The sequence below is a fragment of the Nyctereutes procyonoides genome, unplaced genomic scaffold (genome assembly GCF_905146905.1).
Source record: "Nyctereutes procyonoides isolate TBG_1078 unplaced genomic scaffold, NYPRO_anot_genome, whole genome shotgun sequence".
NCBI classification, from domain to species: Eukaryota; Metazoa; Chordata; class Mammalia; order Carnivora; family Canidae; genus Nyctereutes; species Nyctereutes procyonoides.
The window spans coordinates 36,232,527-36,251,893 of NW_026575030.1; the positions used below are offsets into that span (position 1 = coordinate 36,232,527).

Consider the following 19,367-nt stretch of genomic DNA (forward strand, 5'->3'; position numbering starts at 1 on the left):
CCCAACCAAACCTAGTCCTTAACCAGAGAGCACAGACCCTCCTTGCTATAACTGCTTTATTTGATGACTGAAGCTCCTATGCTTTAATAACTAGGTCAAGTTGAAATAACACCCTAGGACACTGGGCCCTGAGCCAGGTGTCGGAGATGTGGGCCACTCAGCATTCAGTCACTAACAAAGTGTGCAGAAAAGCAAGAGGATTAAGGGCTACCCACTGGGTACAGACATGTGCCTCTAGCTTGAATCAAACTGTAGAAATTTTGCCAAGTCCCAGTACTTCTTTAAGGCTCCAGACCAGCAACCGGTGATTGTTTTAATAATAATTTTCACTGCCATTCTAGGAAAACCACCTCACTATAAGGAGATTGTAATAATAAGAGCTAATATTGGGTGCTTAGCATATACCGGGCTCTGTCCCACGTAACTATAAAAGTGTTAACTTACACTCTCAAGGCAGTTTGAAGAGTTAACGTCTATTATTATCATCTAGCTTTACAGATGAGGAAACCAGGACTCAGAGTTAAACAACTTGTCGAAGGTCACCTAGTAGTATATGGCTAGAGCCGTAACTCAAACCTAGGCTAAAGTTTTCTGTATACTACTTCCAGCACGGTTTTCTCTTGATTGAGCCAACATACATAGAGCCTTTAGGTCTTGACCAGGCATTGTGCCAGCCCATGGAGATGCAAATATACCTGGGGAAAAAATTCGTTTTCTCCTAGCCGACATGATAGGAGACAGATATGCAGAAAGAAATATGTATTGACACATTAGTAACGTGACCAAAGTATAATGGAAGAAGTAATTAGACTGCCCACGTGGTGGAGATTTCTAGGAAAGAAGAAAAGTAGGATTGAGAAAGGCTTTTTGGAGGAGATAAAAAGAGGAGAAGGGACACAGACATAAATGAGAGACAGAGAGAGAAGTATCACATATAAGTGTGGGCAAAATGCTCATTATCCCTCTTTCCCTTGGTTTCCTCATTGCTAAAATGGAGATCATAATACCCATTTCCAAGCTGTTACAAAGATTCATTTAGATGATAAATCTAATGTGAATTACCTCTGCTTGAAACACTCTAAAATATATTACTCCCTTGCCTTTCACCACTGCCCCCCAACAACCCACCAAAAAAAAAAAAAAAAAAAAAACCCCTTCTATAAAGATCAGATGAGTTCAAAATCCAAATAAAAAGGCTTGGGGGCATTAAGAGGGAAACATAAATGTAAGGTGGTTAAATACTGGATGAAGGAGCCCAAGGTTATCTAAGAGAGACTTGGGTTCTCTCTCGTGGAATAGGCCTCCTCCTGCTCCATCGAAACACATTCCCAAGAGTGGAGATGGTCACGCAGGTGACCCGTCTTTCACGGACTTAAATCTACTGCGTTTTCTGCACAGAGCTACATTAAGCACACAGCCTCAGCAGCTCCCGGGATGAAATGGAGCATCCCTCAATCTCTACCTCTGAAGATTGGGGACAGTCCTTCCCAGTCACTCTTCAGCTTTAGGGGGGTCGGTTGGTCTCAGGGACAGCTGACAGCCTTATTTAGCCAACCAGCTGCTCTGTGATACACGATGTCCTGAATGCTCAAAGTCTGGTGGATGATTCTTTTGTATCCATATAAGCAGCAGTTGGAGGAGAGTCCATCAGTCCCTTTGGTAGCCTCAGGGTGTCAAGGCTGCCATTCAAATCATTACCACCATAATTATTAACCATTGTTTTAGTGAGATATCTGCTAGGCAATTGTCTTTCTTTCTTTCTTTTCCTCATCATTAAAAAACAATCACACTTCCCTGGAACAACGCTTGCCTCAAGTCACATCGACACATTTATTAAGCCCCTTCTGTTTTCCCAGTTCTACCGGAAGTCGTGGAGGAGGGAATGCTTACAATATTCTGTGATTTGAAAGAATTGAGGATTCTTTCAAACCTGAAGAAGAGGTTCACACACACACACACACACACACACACACACACAAAATCTATAGGAAAAAGTCACACAAGTATACAATAGACCGCTACAGAGTCAGAGAGGGGCAATTTTATTTTCTGGTGTTTTTTTTTTTTTTTTTTTTTTTTACTGTGCGGATGGGGTGCAATGAAGGAGTCCCACGGATTGAGAGGATCTGGAGGAGTGGGATGTTGGGGTGGGAAACTGCATTCTTCTCCGTCAGGTACGGCCTAGGGAGCCGACAGGGAGGCGCTCCCATTAGAGTAGCCGCCGGAGCCTGACTTTGTGACAAGAGAGTTCATCACTTCGGGTGGAGTGTTCGAGGCAGAGCGTCTGCTCCGGGATGGACGATGCGTCCTGCGTGACTCGGTGAGACGGCCGAAGTCCCCGTCCCCCTTTGGAACCCACCTTGCAAGCACGCAGCGCCCCGACAGCGGTCAGGGCTGCGCGGGTCGGCGGGTCACTCACCGGGCTCCAGGGGGTCCTGGGCGGGAAGTCTCGGGCGTCGCGTCCGACCCCGCCTGCCTGCCTGCCCGGGGCCGGCGGGGGCCACACCTAGAGGCGCTCGCCCCCGCGGCCGCGCGGTCTGAGGCACCGGAGCCAGGAGGAAGCCGCTGCCGACGAGGCGGGAGGGCGCGCCCGGAGCCCGCCCCCGCGGCGCACGCCGGGCCCACCGGGCAGAGCGCCCCGAGCCCGCGGGCCCCCCGCCGCGGCCTCCCGGAGCGCCGGGCAGCGTCGCGACGCCCCCACGCGGCGTGAGCCGAGGGGGAGGGGCGGGGGCACCGCGGGGGCGCGGCGCGCGGGCGGACGCGGGGCCGGGAGGGGAGCGGGGAGCGGGGAGCGGCCCCTGGCGGCGCTCCTGAAGCGTGAGGGGGGCGGGCCTGAGGCGGGGAGAACCGCGGAGGGGCGCGGGGGGCACACTCAGGCTCCGGGGGCCGCGGGGTCGCGGGGCGTGGGCGAGGGCGTGGGCTCCAGGCCTCGTCGGAGCGGACTGGAGTGGGGACCGGAGCCCCGCGGAGCAGGAGCGCGTCGCGTCAACAATCCCGGCGGCGGGGGCGGGGGCGGGGGCGGCGGCGGGGGCGGGGGCGAGTGCGCGTGCGCGGCGCGCACGGCGGGAGAGGCAGGGAGGGAGGGAGGGAGGGAGGGGAGCGGGCGTGGGGCGGCGGGAGCGCGCGTGCGCGCGCGCGGCCAAGCAGCCTGGGCGGCGGGACCTGCTCGTGACGGACGGCGGCGTCCGGTCCAGCCCGTGGCGGTGGTGGCGGCGGCCGGTCCTGCCTCTCCCAGCTGCCGCGGCTGCTCCAGACACCTGCGGCGGCGCCGGCGGCGACCCCGCGGCGGCCGCGGAGATGTGGCCCCTGGCGGCGCTGCTGCTGCTGCTGGGCTCGGCGTGCTGCGGTGAGTGGCCCCTGTCCCCCGGCGCGGCGGCCCCGCGGCTGTGCGGGCTGCGCCCCGGCGGCGCTCGGAGCGCGGGCTGCGCGGGCTGCGCGGGCCCTGCGCGCCCCGGCTGCGAGCGTGGGAGGCGGCGGGCCCGGGCTCCCGGGCTCCCGGGCTCCCCGGCTCCCCTCCTCCCCTCCTGCCCTCCTGCCCTCCGCCCCTCCGCCCCTCCGCCCCTCCGCGGGGCTTCGGCGGCCCGGGGCTGGCAGCCGGGATGCCCGCCCTCCGCGCCCTGCACCGCCCGGGCTCGCCCCGAGGAAGCCGCCGCCGAGCCCCGCGCCCCGCGCCCCGCGCCCCGCGCCCCGCGCCCCGCTGGACTGTTCGCGGAGAGGGCGCGATGGCAGGCGAGGGGCGGCCACCGGGAGCGGCGAGGGCCCCCCTCCTCGCGCCCCTCTTCTTCCTCGGTGCGTGAGCGTGTTTGGGGGCGCAGGAGGGAGAGGGGGAGGGCCCGGGCCTCCTGCGATACAAGTGCGCATTTTGGCGAAGTCTGCGAGACGGGATTTCTCCCGCTTGCCCTCCCACAGCAGCGGAGCACTTAAAGGAGACCTAAAGGAGCAATGAAGTTGCATCTCCAGCCCAGCGTGTAGGCAGAAGAATCTTCTGGCCGCCTTTTTATTTATTTTATTTTATTTTTTTTATTTCTTTTTATTTTTTTTAAAAAACCCTAGAAATAAGCTACCTGGAAAGCTCTCGCTACCCCCACGCCCTATCAGCCACTTATTACAGTTCAAATCGTACGTTCAAGTTTTTCCGCTTTATTTGGCTGAGCCATTTTAATAGCAATCCGGATCTCGCTGGAAATATGAAGACTCGAACCTCCAGTCAAAACACATTTGCAGCAGAGTGGGCTTTGGTGCTTTGGTGTCTTTCAACGCCAAAGGCGTTTGCTTCCCCCCCCCCCTCCTCGCCCCCCCCCCCAGGCTTTTGGAATCCATTATGCTTTAAAAAAAACAAAAACAAAAACAAAACGTGTGATTCGTCTGTAAAAAGTGAGGAATGGGAATCTTCGTGGTCCTGCGGTGCCTGTCCCACTTTACATCCCTATAGTCTTCTGTGAACTTGTAAGATCCAGTATTGAGTTTGAGTAACAGTGAAATACAGTTGTTACATTTAATTCTAGAATGCTAAGTTAATTACGTTTTAGACTGATTATTAGCCTCGCTGTGCCATTTGTAAACGCTCGTGATTTCAAGCCATTTCAGTTATTCCTTTAGGTCCTCGCTTGCCACTTGCTCCAATCTCTGAAACATCCTGGGTTGTTGGAGCTGTTGATGACATCCTTATTATCTGAAGTGTTGATAATTAGATAAGGTGGTATTTGTCATCAGCATTAATGGCTTATTGCCTTTACCACCATTACTATGGCGAAAATAGTACTCTCGGAAACCTGTTATATGATCAGAAAGCCTTCATATTGAACCAGATTACACATTTTAATAAAGTATCACTCAGACCACTGGCAACAAAAGCTAAAGAATAAAAAAATGTAAATAATTTACTATTTTAAAAAGCAGTGGTCCTGTTTTCAAGCAGATGGGAAAGAATTGCTATAATAGTACTTTGGGGAATAGGATTTCTGCTAGGCCTTATTTAATAATAGTTAAGTCATATAATTAGCACTCATTTACATGCAATATTAATGTGCTCAAGCCCCTACAGAGTCACAGAATTCGCAATTTATAGTATTTTATTGTACTTAGTTAATAGTAACCTGAAAAAAGGTATTATACGTTTGACTTCTGTTAAAGTGTCGAATATAAAAGAGGAAGTGATAGTGTTTGTCATAAGCTACAATAGGTTTCGTGTCTGTTTAATACATAGTTTTAAAAGCACATGTATGAAGATATAATAGTCTCAGAACACCAGTCATTATCGACCGGCGTATTTGAGACTGAATTTAGAATTCAAAATGAGTAATAAAGTCACAGATTTGTACATTTATTTGTACTGAAGTTTGATTTTGCTTTCAGTTTCATTTATAGATGATTGATAAAGTCATTTTTTGCCTTTGCCACTCAGTTTCAGTTGACCTGTGTGGTAAAAGAAACTACCTGATATGCTCCTTCCCTCTACTTAAAGGCAAACTGCAACTCCCCTATTGGTTTATAAGACACAGAATGAATTACTATGCTCCTTTCCTCCCCCCTCCCCTGCAAATCCAATTGTACTTTGTTTAAAAGCACATCAGCAGTTCCAGTGGTTTTTAGTAACTGGCAAACAAAACTTGACTCAAATAATGACGGTGACATGGACGGTCTTTTTAGTGGTTGAATGATTTTTCCTTGTTCACAATGAGTTTTTAAAATCAAGGGTATACATGATTAAAAAACAGTTTTATTGTCTAAGTTGAGTAGTAATTTGTCTTGCTTAAACGAAAATGTTTTCTTTTAAAGAATATTACTTTTAAACACAAGTTGCCATTTTAAGGAAGTAAATGCCTATTTAAAAGTATTTATTAATGGGGCCACCTCAGCAGTCTAGAAGCAGTGTGTTAAAGCATTACACTAAATGCCTGCCATTAGGACACTTGCTCATGCTGTCATCTGTATTTTGGCAGATGTTTTATCTTTGCCACTGAGTTGTTAATGGAGATTTGAAAGGCCAGGTTCTAAAGAAGAAAAATAGGTGTTTTTTTTTCCCCCAAGTGTGATAAATATTCTAAGTTCACAATAATTACTCATGTTATTAAAACCAAGTTTACATTTCTTAATGTTAATTTACCTATAGCTGTAAAAGCATTGTTTTTAAAACTTTAATGTCCTTTTTGTGATACAGTTTTCATATGACTATTTTAGCCACCTTTTAGGTTTTTGCTGTTAGTTTTTTATACAAGATAAAAATCTGTGTATTTTGATATTCGTGTTTCAGCCTAATATAATGCAGTCTTGAGTTGTCATAAGGTAGCTTTTACTTTGTGTCCTAGTGCAGATAGTTCTTCCATGTTAGAAGAACAAGAATAATAGTGTAGGATGAATTTTTTAAACTCATTGTAGTGCTAAAGCAAAAAATACATTAAACCCAAGAAATTTGATCCTGATATACCTAAACTAAAGCAGTATAGAACCTAGATATTTTCCTTCTTCATAGTTACGTGGAGTTGAAACAGAAACTATAAATTACACTCTCCTCTGAATATTACATTCATTATCTATGGGACAGTTATATAAGACTCAGAATCTGGTCAACCCCAGTGTTTGAAATTCACATTAAGAGAATAAATGTGCATATTTGAATACATGTCACACTTAATGGGTTAAAGGCAAGGCATTTGGCAAGTGCAGGGTCTGTCAAAACTACTTTTTCCATTGCAATCGTGTATAAGCCCATGCCATGTTCTAAGTACTTTGCAAGGCCCTCTTGGGTAAAACATACATTTTCAGACTGTATGCCTCTCAATAACTTAAAATGTAGTTTATAAAGAGTGGCGATCTTTGTTTTAATCTCTTGATGACATTCAGTATGTTTTAAGTGCTCAATAAGCCCATGATTCTGGATGTTACTGACTTGAAACTGCTCTCTCCCCTGTAATTCCAGGTTTATCACTTCTGTTCTAAAAAGGCCACTTTAAATCTAGTGGGGGATTACTTTGAGTGAGAACTAAACACCTTATGGACATGCCTACCTTACCCCAGACCTTATTTTGTCTCTATTGAGGAGAGATCTGTCTAAATCCTCCTTTTTGACCCTAATTCTAACCCGATCTGGTTTGAGACTCTAGTTCTTCATACCAGGGGCTTGATCTGATGGCCAGACTGGTAGGATTCACTTTCAGCAGGTATCTTTACTCACCAGCTTTGTTTCCTTTACCTTAGTAACTGTTGGGCTCCTTCCCCATTCCTGAACATCCATTTCAAGCAGATAATTAACTTCCTACTCTATTGCAAAAAATAGTGATGTGTGGTGTGGACTCTCTCAGCTTCCCTCCCACCATTACTAAACTTATCTACAATATCTTAAGCAACCATCTCATTCTCCTCCCTCTCCCAGTTTCAGAAGTATACCTATTAACCTTTCCAAGGAAGGGTTCATCTGTCTACAGCTCTTTCACTTCCACCATTTTGGACACCTGTCCAATCAGTTTAATTCTTCTTCAGCCTTTCACCTTAGATCTTTCCCTCTCCAGTGGCTCCTTCACTCTAGCTTGCACACATGTTCAGGTTTTACCCCAAATTACAAATAAACAAGAAGAACCAAAAAAAAAAAAAAAAACCTTGCCCTAGTCCCTGTCTCTACACTCTACACTTTTTCTATTGTCTTTTCTCTATGCTTTTTTACGCTGCAAAGTGTATTGAAGGAGAATGCTTCTTCATTCTTCCTTCCCATTTATTCCCAAATGCAGTGTGACTTTTGATCCTGCTAGTCTATTGACATTGTAGATAAAAAAAGCTAATGATAAAGTTTTCAATCTACAGGCCGTTTTTACTAATACCATTTAACATGTGTTCAGTCCACATGAAGACTCTCTTTTTTATGTCCACAGTGGTGCTTTTTTGCATCTCTCACTTTTTTTCACTTCCTTGATTTATTCTTCTTTAATGATTTTTCTATAAATATTGGTGTTCCTCAATGTTTTATTCTCTGATTCCTGCTCTGCTTGCTTTGCAGGGACTCTCTGGGCAATCTTGTTTATGTTCACAATTTCACTTACCAGCTATGATCTTAGTGATTCCCAAGTCTTCGTAGCTCTGACCTTTCTTCTTAAATCCAGATCCATATGTCCTGGGATCTACTGGGCATCTTCATTTCATTGTACCACAGGTATTTTGATAGTCAGCCTATTAAATATTGAAAGAATATTCCCCTGTAAATCCCCAAAATCTCTTCTCTATAAAATCCACAATCTAACTAGTTACACATACTTTTAGTAAACAATTTTAATTCATTCCTTCTCTTCTCCCTTATTTCCCACATCCAACTTACGTTGATATTGTAATTTTTACTGTAATGTTTCGGCCATCTCTCCAGGTGTCAATTATCTGGACCATTGCAGTGATTTCTTAATGTATCTCCCTTTCCCTTCTCCCTTCTTGTCCTCAGTTCACCCTTCATGCTGCTTAAATACAAGTAAATCTGCATGGTTTGCTATGGCTTATAATATCAAGTCCCAGTTCCTCAGAATGACATTCAAGGAAGCCTTTACAATATTTCTTAACCATCCCTTTTTCCTAGAGCTCACTTGAAGAATTTTCTGCCTCCAATTATTCACTTTCCTCATTCCTCTGCACGTGTTATGTACTCTGCCTAGAAAGCCTTTCCTTTTCTATATCATTCATACTCATCCTTCAAGACCTAGTTTAAACATCATCCTCTAGGAAGATCATTCTAGACACATTTGTGTAATTTTTAAGAAACTCTTCCATGCAGTCTGCAACTGACTTGATCAAGATTTTTCATTAAAATACGTAGTTTCTGGATTCCATAATCAGGTCTATTGAAGTGAGAAGCAGTGGTGGATTCTTTTGACATATGGAAGAAGAGCAAGTCTTCTCTGATACAGTTCACAGTTTTCCTTCCTTGGGATTCATACTTTAAATTTTTTTCACTTACAAGGAATGTATTGATTCATACTTGCTGGACCCTGGATCCATAGAATACCAATTGAAGACATTGTCCTTGTTTGTCTACCTTTTGAGCCTAATGGAGAGATCAGTTAAGTAAAACAGTAATTGCAAGATTCAGTAGTAAGTCGGTGACAACCCTTGAACAGGGAGCAATGGGAGGGTCAATGAGGAGGGAATGAATAGGACTGAGCATTGGTAGGAAAGGGGAATAGGACTGAACATCTCCATTATGTTCTAGCAGTAAGAACCAAAGTTAGTAAACTATAGCTGCCATTTATCGAACATTTCCTATGTATGTGAAAGCACTGCGATAAGACCTTAATATTAATTACCTCATTAAGTCTTAACAAAATCTTGGTGAGGTATACACTACCTCAGTTCACATTTTATGGTTGGGGAAACTGAACTACAGAGGTCAGATAACTTGTCAAAGGTTATACAACTAGAAAGTGGTAAGTTCTGAGCCAAAGTCTGATTCCACATGTGTGCTCTTACCTGGACACTTGGTGAAGAAGTGTTTGCCAGCCTGTCCAAAGGCATGGAGATGAGAGAGCATTGCATATTCACGTAATTGCGGGAGGTCATTAGGGTTGGAGCTTGGGTTTGGAAATGAGGGAGTACAGGAGGTGGAACTGGACAGGATCATGAAAGACCTAGTTTGTATTCCATGCTAATGCACTTAGAATTTAGCTTGAAACAGGGAGGGGGGAGTTGTTAAAGTATATTAGGCAAAAGAGTGCACATTTGCATTTAGAACAGTTATTTTGAGAACTGTGGAAAATATATTGGGGCTGAGATGGGAAAACATTGAGGCTGAAGTTAGGGAGCTAGTTAGGAGGTTATGGCAATATCCTAAAAGAGAGATGATAAATTAATTCATACAACAGACATTGAGGAACCATTAAGTAGATTAAGCCTATTAAGAATTCTCAGCTAAGGAAAGGGAGGAATCTAGCATGACTCTTATTAGGTCCAGGTCTGGTTAACTGATAATAAAAAAATACTTGGGATGGTGAGGATTTGGGAGGAGGTTAGGTGGAGGGTAAGTTGATTTTTGGACATGTTGACTTTGAATTAACTGTAGTACATTGAAGTGGAAGTACACAGCAGACAGTTGGCTGTCTAGGTCTGCAGTTATTGGGGCCTAGTTTAAAAGTGTATAGGTTGTTAAAACTGTGGAGTAAGAGAGAATGCTGAGCCCCAGGGGAACTGGGAGTTGGGAGGTCGGTGCTGGATATGAAGTTCTAAGGGGAACCCTAATATTAACTGTAAATCAAGGAATAGATTTCAATAAAGAAGGAAAGCTGTAATGAGGTGGACAAAGCAGAGGAAATTCAGAATCAAGAGCTGTAACAGAGGCCAAGAGATAAGAGCAAGAAAGGAGCTGCCTACTGGTTCAGGACCTATAGAGTAGTCAAGATAAGAGAGTAAACTGCACATTCAGTTTTTCCCAAGGGATTATTGGGGGCTTTGGTAAGAACTGTTGCAGTGAAGAAGAGATAGAGGCTGGGAAGCAGATATTTAAGAAGTGAATCAGAGGTGAAGAAATGCATTTAGATTATTATTTTAGGATGCTAGGGAGGAGAGAAACAAGTATGAGTGATTTTTTTTTAAGTTGACTAATAAGCATTTTTTTTATATGTTAAAAAAACACCTATGAATGTATGGGGGATGTAGGAGCTGATCATGAACTAGGGAAAGTCTTTGGGGAGATTAGTGGGTGTGGAAATGAGAACTAACTGGTGAAGGGATGCAGTTGTAAAAAGGAGGAAGGTGAGAGGGATATGAATAATGGGGATTGCAGGTAAATTTATAGGTGGGAAGTATTGGAAGCTTCTGGCTTTTCATCTAAAGGACTCAAATTAAGAAATACAGCTTCTTTGGAGAGTATAGGATAAGCTTTTGCAAAAGGGCAGTGATTTAAGGGTTATGAAGGAGAGAGAGGTTTTGCATGGAACATGTAAAAAGATAAATGATTCAAGACCCAAATGGATGAGTGCTATGACAATCTTCCCTTGTTCCCCTAGTGGCAATGCAAATTTTCTTAGAAATCTATAAGACTGATTACCCTCCTGCCCATCTTTAGCACTTTGTTCATGCCATTGGATAGCACTTATGACCTCCTGTTATAAAAAGTATATATCATTGTTCAAAATGAGAATTGAAAGCTTCCAAAAGATAATTCCTGCTTTTTTCCATCATTGTATCCCCTCATCATATCACAATGTTTCAGATCAGGTTATCCTCAATAAATGTTGCATCTGTACATTTCTGAGCTAGGTTTGTTTGCTGTGACTACCATGTATTATTGAGCCTTCTCTACAACATACAGTAGCTGTTTTCAGGACTGCAGTCTGAAATGGTTTGTTGGTGGTCTGTATTTACAGAAGTTGTGAAGTCTACTATTTTTGGCATTTTATATAAAATTATTTCCTCATTTATTAATTTATGTGTAGCTCTTGCGTCATGGAGCCATAGGCATATTTTGATTATTCAGTTTCCTTATCTGTATTAATTATCTATGTGCTTTTATTTGCTCTCTATATTTTAAATCTTTTTTTCACTTTGATGTTTCAACAGAAAGCAGTAGGCAAAAGAGAGAAAACTCAAATCAGATAATTTTACTACTTAATTGTTTTGTTTGTTTTGATAAATGTTTATAGAGGATGAAGTTGTAGTTAACAGCTGGTGGAGTGACATTTTTGGACTATATTTATTAATTAGTGCAAGGGTTATTCAAGTTACAGCTTATCTAGGTCAATTTTACTTTGAATTTTATTGATAGCATTTATTCTACTTAAATTGCTTCAGCTATAAGATTCTTTTATTGCAACAGATAATGTAGTGCAATTAGTGCTTTCTGTACTCTTTAGAAAACTCATTCTCTAAACAAAAAATGAAATTGTGGAGTTTTCACCAACCACTTCCTTACTTGGAGCCTTCTAAAAAAGTTTGCTAGGGTAACTGAGCTCTTCACTTGTATCTATTTTATTAAAAGGTGGTTTTTAGAAAGAATTTTTTTAATCTTGACTCAAACACAAAATGACCATGTATCAAAGATTTTATTTTACACATTAATTAACAAGTAAACAAGGAAGATGGTAAAACTTTCTCAGTTTTAAAAGAAAATTGAGAGACCAGACACAATTATAGGCAATCAGGAATGCTGAAATGAATTTTCAAATAGATGCAATATTATCCTCATGGCAATAAAACATGATTTTTTGAAATCTCTTCTTCCACCAGGGAGGAGTGAATTGTGGAACAAGTTTATTTGCATCTCTGTGGACAGAAATCATTTGCATTACCATTAATCTTACCAAAATTATAAAATAGCTCAGACAGATAAACACAGTGAAAGGCACAGGGCCCTCCCTACAGAATGAAATATTCCTAAGGAATTTGTCACACAATTCCCAGCACTCCATTGAAAGGACACTCAGTAATCTTTTTGTCCATTGCAAAAGCTTTCACTGTATTTTCTGACACTTCCCTTTCTTTCTGATTCCAACATCTTGCTTTTTCTCCCTTCCCTTTTATTTAAAGATTTATTCATTTTTTTTAAGAGAGAGCCTTAGGCTGAGGGCTGGGGGGCAGGGTAGGGCAGAGGGAGAGGGAGACTCTCAAGCTGACTCTGCACTTAGTGTGGAGCCTGCCTCGAGGCTGGATCCCACAACCTTGAGATCATGACCTGAGGCAAAATCAAGGGTCGGATACTCAACCGAGCCACCCAGGTGCCCTGACTTCTCTCCTTTATTGTACACACTAGTTCCCCCCACCCATCCACCCCCAGTGCTTCTTTCTCAGGGAAGATAATTCACAAGCCCAAGACTTTGAAAAATGCAGCTGGAAGTCCAGTTTTTGCCTGACACTTCCTAATATTTTGATGGCAAGAAATGTAGAGAAGTGGGAAGAGGTGAGCTGTGGGCATCCCCATGGCTAGTTCAAACTGCAAATCCCCAGAAATAAAAGTTTGGACCTGCCAGTCAGAGAAAGTCCAGATCATTACATTAAAATGCTTATCACCTAACTTAACAGTATTGATCCTCATTTTTATAGTACAATATTGTTAGCACTTGCCCAGGTATTTTCTCCTTGATGCTCATCACAATTCCATGAAGTAGCCCAGTGTTTGTTTTTGATCCTCGCTCACAGAGAGGAAACTAAGGCATAGAAAAGTTAAGTAAACTCATTAATTTGTACTCAGGCTTTCTGATTGTCCAAGTCCTACTATGCATCCTAGCATTCAACTCAGTGGGCAGTTACTGAATAATAATTATGTTCCTAGGAAACTAACATCCTATGCCCTTGATTTTTATTCCCATTTTATAAATGTGGAAAGAAGAAATCTTAAGGACGAACTATTGAAGTTGATGTTTTATTTGTATTTGTTAGCGCTTTGTTTTTTGAGGGAAGAGCCAGCTAACTACTTAGGTAAAAGAGTTGATAAATGGCTGAACAGTATGGAAGACAGCTATAATTTCTCCATATTCTCGTACATGTTAGATGAAAGGTAAGTGATTGGATTTACTTTTGCAATCCCTCTTTTATAAGGCGACGATAGTTCATTCTAGAGGGAAGAGTTGATGGAATACAGTAGCCCACCTTCTCGGTAGGGGATGCGTTCCAAGACCACCAGTGGATGCCTGAAGCCATAGACAGTACCAATCCAAAATATACTCTATATGTATCTATAATAACACTTAATTTGTAAATTAGAGACAGTAAGAGATAAACAATAACATAATAAAATAGAATAATTATAACAGTGCACTGTAATAATAGTTATGTGAATGTGGTCTCTCTCTTTCATTGTACTTATTATACAATGTACTTACTTATTGTACTGTATTTACCCTTCTTCTTGTGATGATGTAAGGAGATAAAATGCCTACATGGTGAGATGAAGGATGTAGGCAATGTGATGTGACCTAGACTTAGGCTACTATAGATTGTCTGACCGCGTGTCAGAAGGAGAATAATCTGCTTCCACACTGAGGATGGCCACAGGTAACTAAAATCACAAGAAGCATAACCATGGGTAAGAGAGGACGACTGTATACCCTATTTATTAGCAGTATCTGCTCTTGGTATTAACTTGTTTCTTAGTTTTTGTTCCAGTGGTTTATGGTTTCTAGGAGGAAAGAATACCCGTAATATATATTTGGAAATTATTGTTCCGTAGTTGCAGTGAAATATAGGGGTGGGAAAATGCCTTTCTATTGTATATAATCCTTTCTAATACTTACATACAAAATGACTATTGCTGTCTGTATTTTGCAATGGGAAAATAGACACAGAGAATGTTTTTTCTCCTTAGCATTCTAAGACTTTCCTTCCTTCTGGAGAGATGTGATGTGATTCATTTGGTTTACTTTTTTGTATTAAAGTCTAGTAGACCCAGTCATCTTTTTTGGAAATGCAACATAAGGATAGAGATAAACTTCCTATCAGTTCAGCAAGTTCTATTTGGAGGAAGTATACAAAGTTGAGACTGAATATAATATTTGGTTTGATTTTCTGTTCAAAATTTTCCCATGGTAAGGACGGTATTTTTCTACATATATCAGTAGGCAGTAATGATTACTTCAAAGCTTCCAAAGCCAGATACTACACCTGCATGTTCCAACAGAGTTGCTGAATTTATTCCCAAGATGCATAGCAATGTATACTTTGTATTACTGAGATTGAATAAGGAAAAGTTAAAATGTTGTCTACCAGCTGTGCACATTAATATTAAAATAATTTGGATTTCTTTTTACCTTGCCTGTCTTCCCTATAGTTTTACTGTTTGCTTAAATGAACAAGTGAAATACTGCTCTTTATCTTAAGTATCTGTAACAACTTAAAGTATAGAATCCTATAATGAAATTAAACAATTTTCTTTTTCTTTTTCAGGTTCGGCTCAGCTAATATTTAACATAACCAAATCTGTAGAATACACTGCTTGCAATGAAAGTGTTATCATCCCATGCTTTGTTAATAATGTGGAGGCCACAAACATTAATGAGATGTATGTAAAGTGGAAGTTTAGAGGAAAAGACATCTTCACCTTTGATGGAGCTGTACAAAAGACCACTCACGGTGATAAGTTTAAGAGTACAAAAATCGTACCACAGAAATTACTGAATGGCATTGCCTCTTTGGAGATGAGTAAGGAAGAAGCTGTTGTAGGAAACTATACTTGTGAAGTTACTGAATTAAGCAGAGAAGGCGAAACCATCATAGAATTAAAATATCGAATTGGTAAGATCTCTATAAAACCTTTCCATTTATTTGTCCTGTAGCATCCTGATACTGTTAGAAAGGGGACAAAATGGGGCTGGATACTCCTTTGAATCAAAAAGCAGGCTATTAATAATAAATGTTGATGTGATGTTTAGCACCTTTAAGATCATGAGGTTTACTGTATTTGCCTTCTATCTTCCAGAGTAAAATTTTTGTTGTTAATTTGTATATTGTGTGGTTCTCAAACTTTTAGTCGAAGAACTATTCTGTTGGGGTGAGCAGCCTTGAGGTCATTGAAGTACTTTCTTTCATGTGATTTATTTTCCAGCCTCTTACCTATTATTTGGCCTTTTTAAAAAACCTTTTACTTTGATCAAGGGTTGACAAGTCCCAGACATGTCCCCTTTGCAAAGAATAGAATAGAAGAATCAGGAGATTGAAAAACCAGATTATCATGGATGAGTCCTTGAGGTTTCCTATGCTTAGCTTTGTTTTGGTGTTTTTTTTTTTTCATTGGCTAAGATTCAGAAGAACTAGAGTTCCAATTCAGTGTATTTGAATTCAGCCTTGATTATAGCACCATGAGCCTGCCCTTTCTTCACAAACTTGGCTTGGTGAGTTGTATAAAGCAATAGTTAGCTGAAGTAAACAGCCTGCTTTCTTTTCTATTCTTTCTGTGCCAGCTGATTTCTTAAACCACATACAAGTGCATTATGACTCTCTGTTTTGAAATATTTGTTTACAATCACTAGACATGATTTTAGGATTAGACCATACATTGAGAACCTCTGCTTTAGATGGGACCAGAACAATTCAATTGGATCAACTCTTTGCCCTCTATTGTTCTAGTGTTCATAGTTATAAAATGTCTGTTACTAGATTGAGATGGGCTGTTTAGTTTGATGGAATATTTTGACATGGTTTAGGATTAGGAATCAGGAGATCTGAATTCTATCCCCTATTCTGCAATTTAATTATTTGCCTATATGATCTTGAGAAGTTTCTTTTCTGAGTTCAAATTACCTTATCTCTGGGAAGGGGATGAAAATAGATACCTGCTCTTATGTGTTCTACAATGTAATGAGCATCAACTGAGTTTTCTTGTAAGTTCTATGTAAACAAAAATGCTTTGCAGATATTAGTTGTGTTCCTGGGATGTTTATTTTATAAAGTAAGATATCAAGTTGTTGAAGCTTGCCTGGGATATTGTGAGAGGGATTTTTGTGCAATGACGAATGGCAGGAGGTAGCTTAGAGCTAGCTAGCAGAATTTGGGAGGTGTTTCTGCTTAGGAACCTCTTATATTGTAACTTTTATTAATTTGATATTAATTTGGACTAAGGAGTTTTTTATTTATTTTTTTTATTATTTTTTTTTCTAAGGAGCTTTTTAAAAAAACATATACCTTTCAGCAGGGTCTAATCATTCAAACACTGTGAGTGGCTGGAATTAGATAATCTAATACCTAGCTGAAATTTTTCTGAAGGAATACTTTCATGAGATCGAAGAAATAAGACGGGAAGCAGTAATTTTGGAGTGTAGTGTCAGTCACTGAGAGGCAGACTACTAAACTCTAGATATGAAATTTGAAAAGCTAGATGATGGAATGAAGATAGGAAAGAAATACCAATATGTAAGATGAAGCTTATAATTTTATAAAAGTGTGATTATTTTATCTTGTTTTTGGTTTATTTTCAAAGTACCCTATGAAAAAATGAGGTGTGCTTACCTTTCGGGCCATTAAAATGAGAAGGTATTGTTTTGTTGCAGAGAATGTAGAAAACTCTACCAGAAGTCTCAGACGTTGGGCCTTGTACTGAGTTTTATTTGAAATAATTGAAGATTCATAGAAAATTACAAAGATAGAACAGAAAGGTGCTGTCTACTCTTTGCCCAGTTTCCCCCAATGATGATTTCTTATGTAGCTGTAGTAAAATATCAAAACTAGCAGATTCACAGTGGTACGATGTGTGTATATTTTTTTGTCATTTATCACATGTGTATATTTAAGTAAGTAGCCCCACTGTCAAGATACAGAACTACTACTCCATTGACACAAAGATCTCCCTTGTGCAGCCTCTTGATAGTCACTTCCCCCCAACTACCCCTGACCTGGCAAACATTAATGTGTTCTCTGTAGCTGTGATTTTGTCATTTCAACAATGTTGTAGAAGTGGAATCATACAGTATCTTGAGATTGGCTTTTTTCACTCAGCACAGTGCCCTTGAAAACTATCCAAGTTGTGTGTATCAATAGTTCATTCTCTTTCTCCCTCTCTCTTTCTCTCTGTCTCTCTCTTTTGACTAAGTAGTAGTATTCCATGGTATGGGTATATCACAGCTTGTTTAACCATTCACCTATTGTAGGACATTTTGGTTGTTTCCAGCTTTTGGCTATTACAAATGAAGCTGCTGTGAACAATCGTGTACAGGTTTCTATGTGGACATAGTCTTCTTCATTTCTCTGGATAAATGCCCAGAAGTACGATTACTGGGTTATATGTAAGTATACACTTAGTTTTTAAAGAAACTGCCAAACTGTTTTCCAGAGTGGTTTTTTCATTTTACATTCTTATCAGCAGCATATGAACGATCTAGTTTCCCCACATCTTTGCCAGCATCTGGTGTTGTCTCTATTTTATACCCATTTTTGACTAGAAGAAGAAATAAACCTCCTCTGCTCAAAAATGTTAATTTGAGGCAGGACTCTTACTGTAGAAAACAGAGATACTTACCCATCATATGGACTTTGGGGACTTAGGCAATAGAATCCATTTTTACTATATTGTGCTTTTTTGCAAATGTAGGCATAAAGAAGGAATAGAAAGTATTTCATAGAGAATCTACTTGGTGGAATATGGAGTAATGGTGACCATTTGTGTTCCTTTTTTCGAACACTAGGACTGAATATATGGAAACATCATATATGAATTAGAGTTTTATATACCTCTGGTATCATACCATGGAAGGAGCACAGGACGTGAATTTAGAAAGCTTTTCCTATATTTCACCATTTTCTAGTTTAAGAAAACTTGGTTGAGAAACAGCCTATCTGGTCCTCAGTTTTTTATCTGTAAAATGAAGATACCATCTCCATGACAGAATTGTTTGGGATGTATATAAATTAATATCTCTCTTTCTTAAAAAGGTTCATTGAGTACCTACCATGTGCCAGACACTGTACGAGACACTATGGATTCAGTGATAACTAAGATATGACCCTACTTGAAGGAAATGATAACAATATAAATAAGAGCAATAAAATAACCTAATATTTATTTGAGCACATACCACATATGTGTGTCATGTGATCTTGTCAAGAATTCTAGGAGGTATATATAGGTCTTACCATTTGACAGATGAGCAAAAAGATGAGATTTAAAGTACTTGTTCAAGGCTTGAGTCACAGCCAGGATTTTAACCTAGATCTGTCTTCAAAACCCAAGATTTTTACCACCTCAGTTATGGTTTCTTTGAAAACACCTTGTAAATAATAAAATACTAAATGTAAATAATAGTTCTAAAAATTTGTTATTGATATCTATATTAATAATATACAAACTTGGAGGCTTAAAATCTTACATTTCTCCAAGTAAGTTATTAAGGTTTTGTTTAAAAAGGTAAGTTCAGGGATCCCTGGGTGGCGCAGCGGTTTGGCGCCTGCCTTTGGCCCAGGGCTCGATCCTGGAGACCCAGGATCGAATCCCACATCGGGCTCCCGGTGCATGGAGCCTGCTTCTCCCTCTGCCTATGTCTCTGCGCCTCTCTCTCTCTCTCTCTCTCTCTCTCTCTCTGTGACAATCATAAATAAATAAAAATTTAAAAAAAATTATTAAAAAAAAGGTAAGTTCAAGTTCAGTAGGGTTGCCATTTCCATCATCCATCAACAGATATACATTATGCTCATAATGTTGACATGAGAGCATTGCAAGATCCTTGTATTAGTTTTCTAGTGCTGTGTAACAAACAGCACCCACTTAGGAGCTCACAGTTTTGTAGACCACAGTTCTGGTCATGGTGTAACTAGGTTCCCCACACAAGTCTTAACGAGGCTAAAATCAAGGTGTTGGCTTAGACTCTCATATGGAGTTCAGGGTCCTGTTCTAAGTTCACATGATTGTGGCAGAATTTAGTTCCTTGTGATTATAGGACAGAGGTCTCTGTGTTGTTGTTGTTATTGTTGTTGTTTTTAAG

General features: G+C 41.0%; 1 protein-coding gene across 3 annotated transcripts in view; it reads left to right on the forward strand.

The window, feature by feature from the left end:
• Positions 1–2,833: 2,833 nt before the first annotated feature.
• The window catches only part of CD47 (CD47 molecule), a 43,854-nt gene continuing 27,320 nt past the window's right edge, over positions 2,834–19,367 (forward strand). For 2 of the 3 annotated variants that reach the window (XM_055316429.1, XM_055316430.1), the window contains exons 1-2: positions 2,996–3,346; positions 14,845–15,192. In XM_055316429.1, coding sequence (XP_055172404.1) covers positions 3,298–3,346; positions 14,845–15,192 — 397 coding nt within the window. In that variant the 5' untranslated portion in view covers positions 2,996–3,297. Of the gene's footprint in view, positions 3,347–14,844; positions 15,193–19,367 lie in introns of all 3 variants that reach the window. The other variant, XM_055316431.1, reaches the window with a different exon arrangement.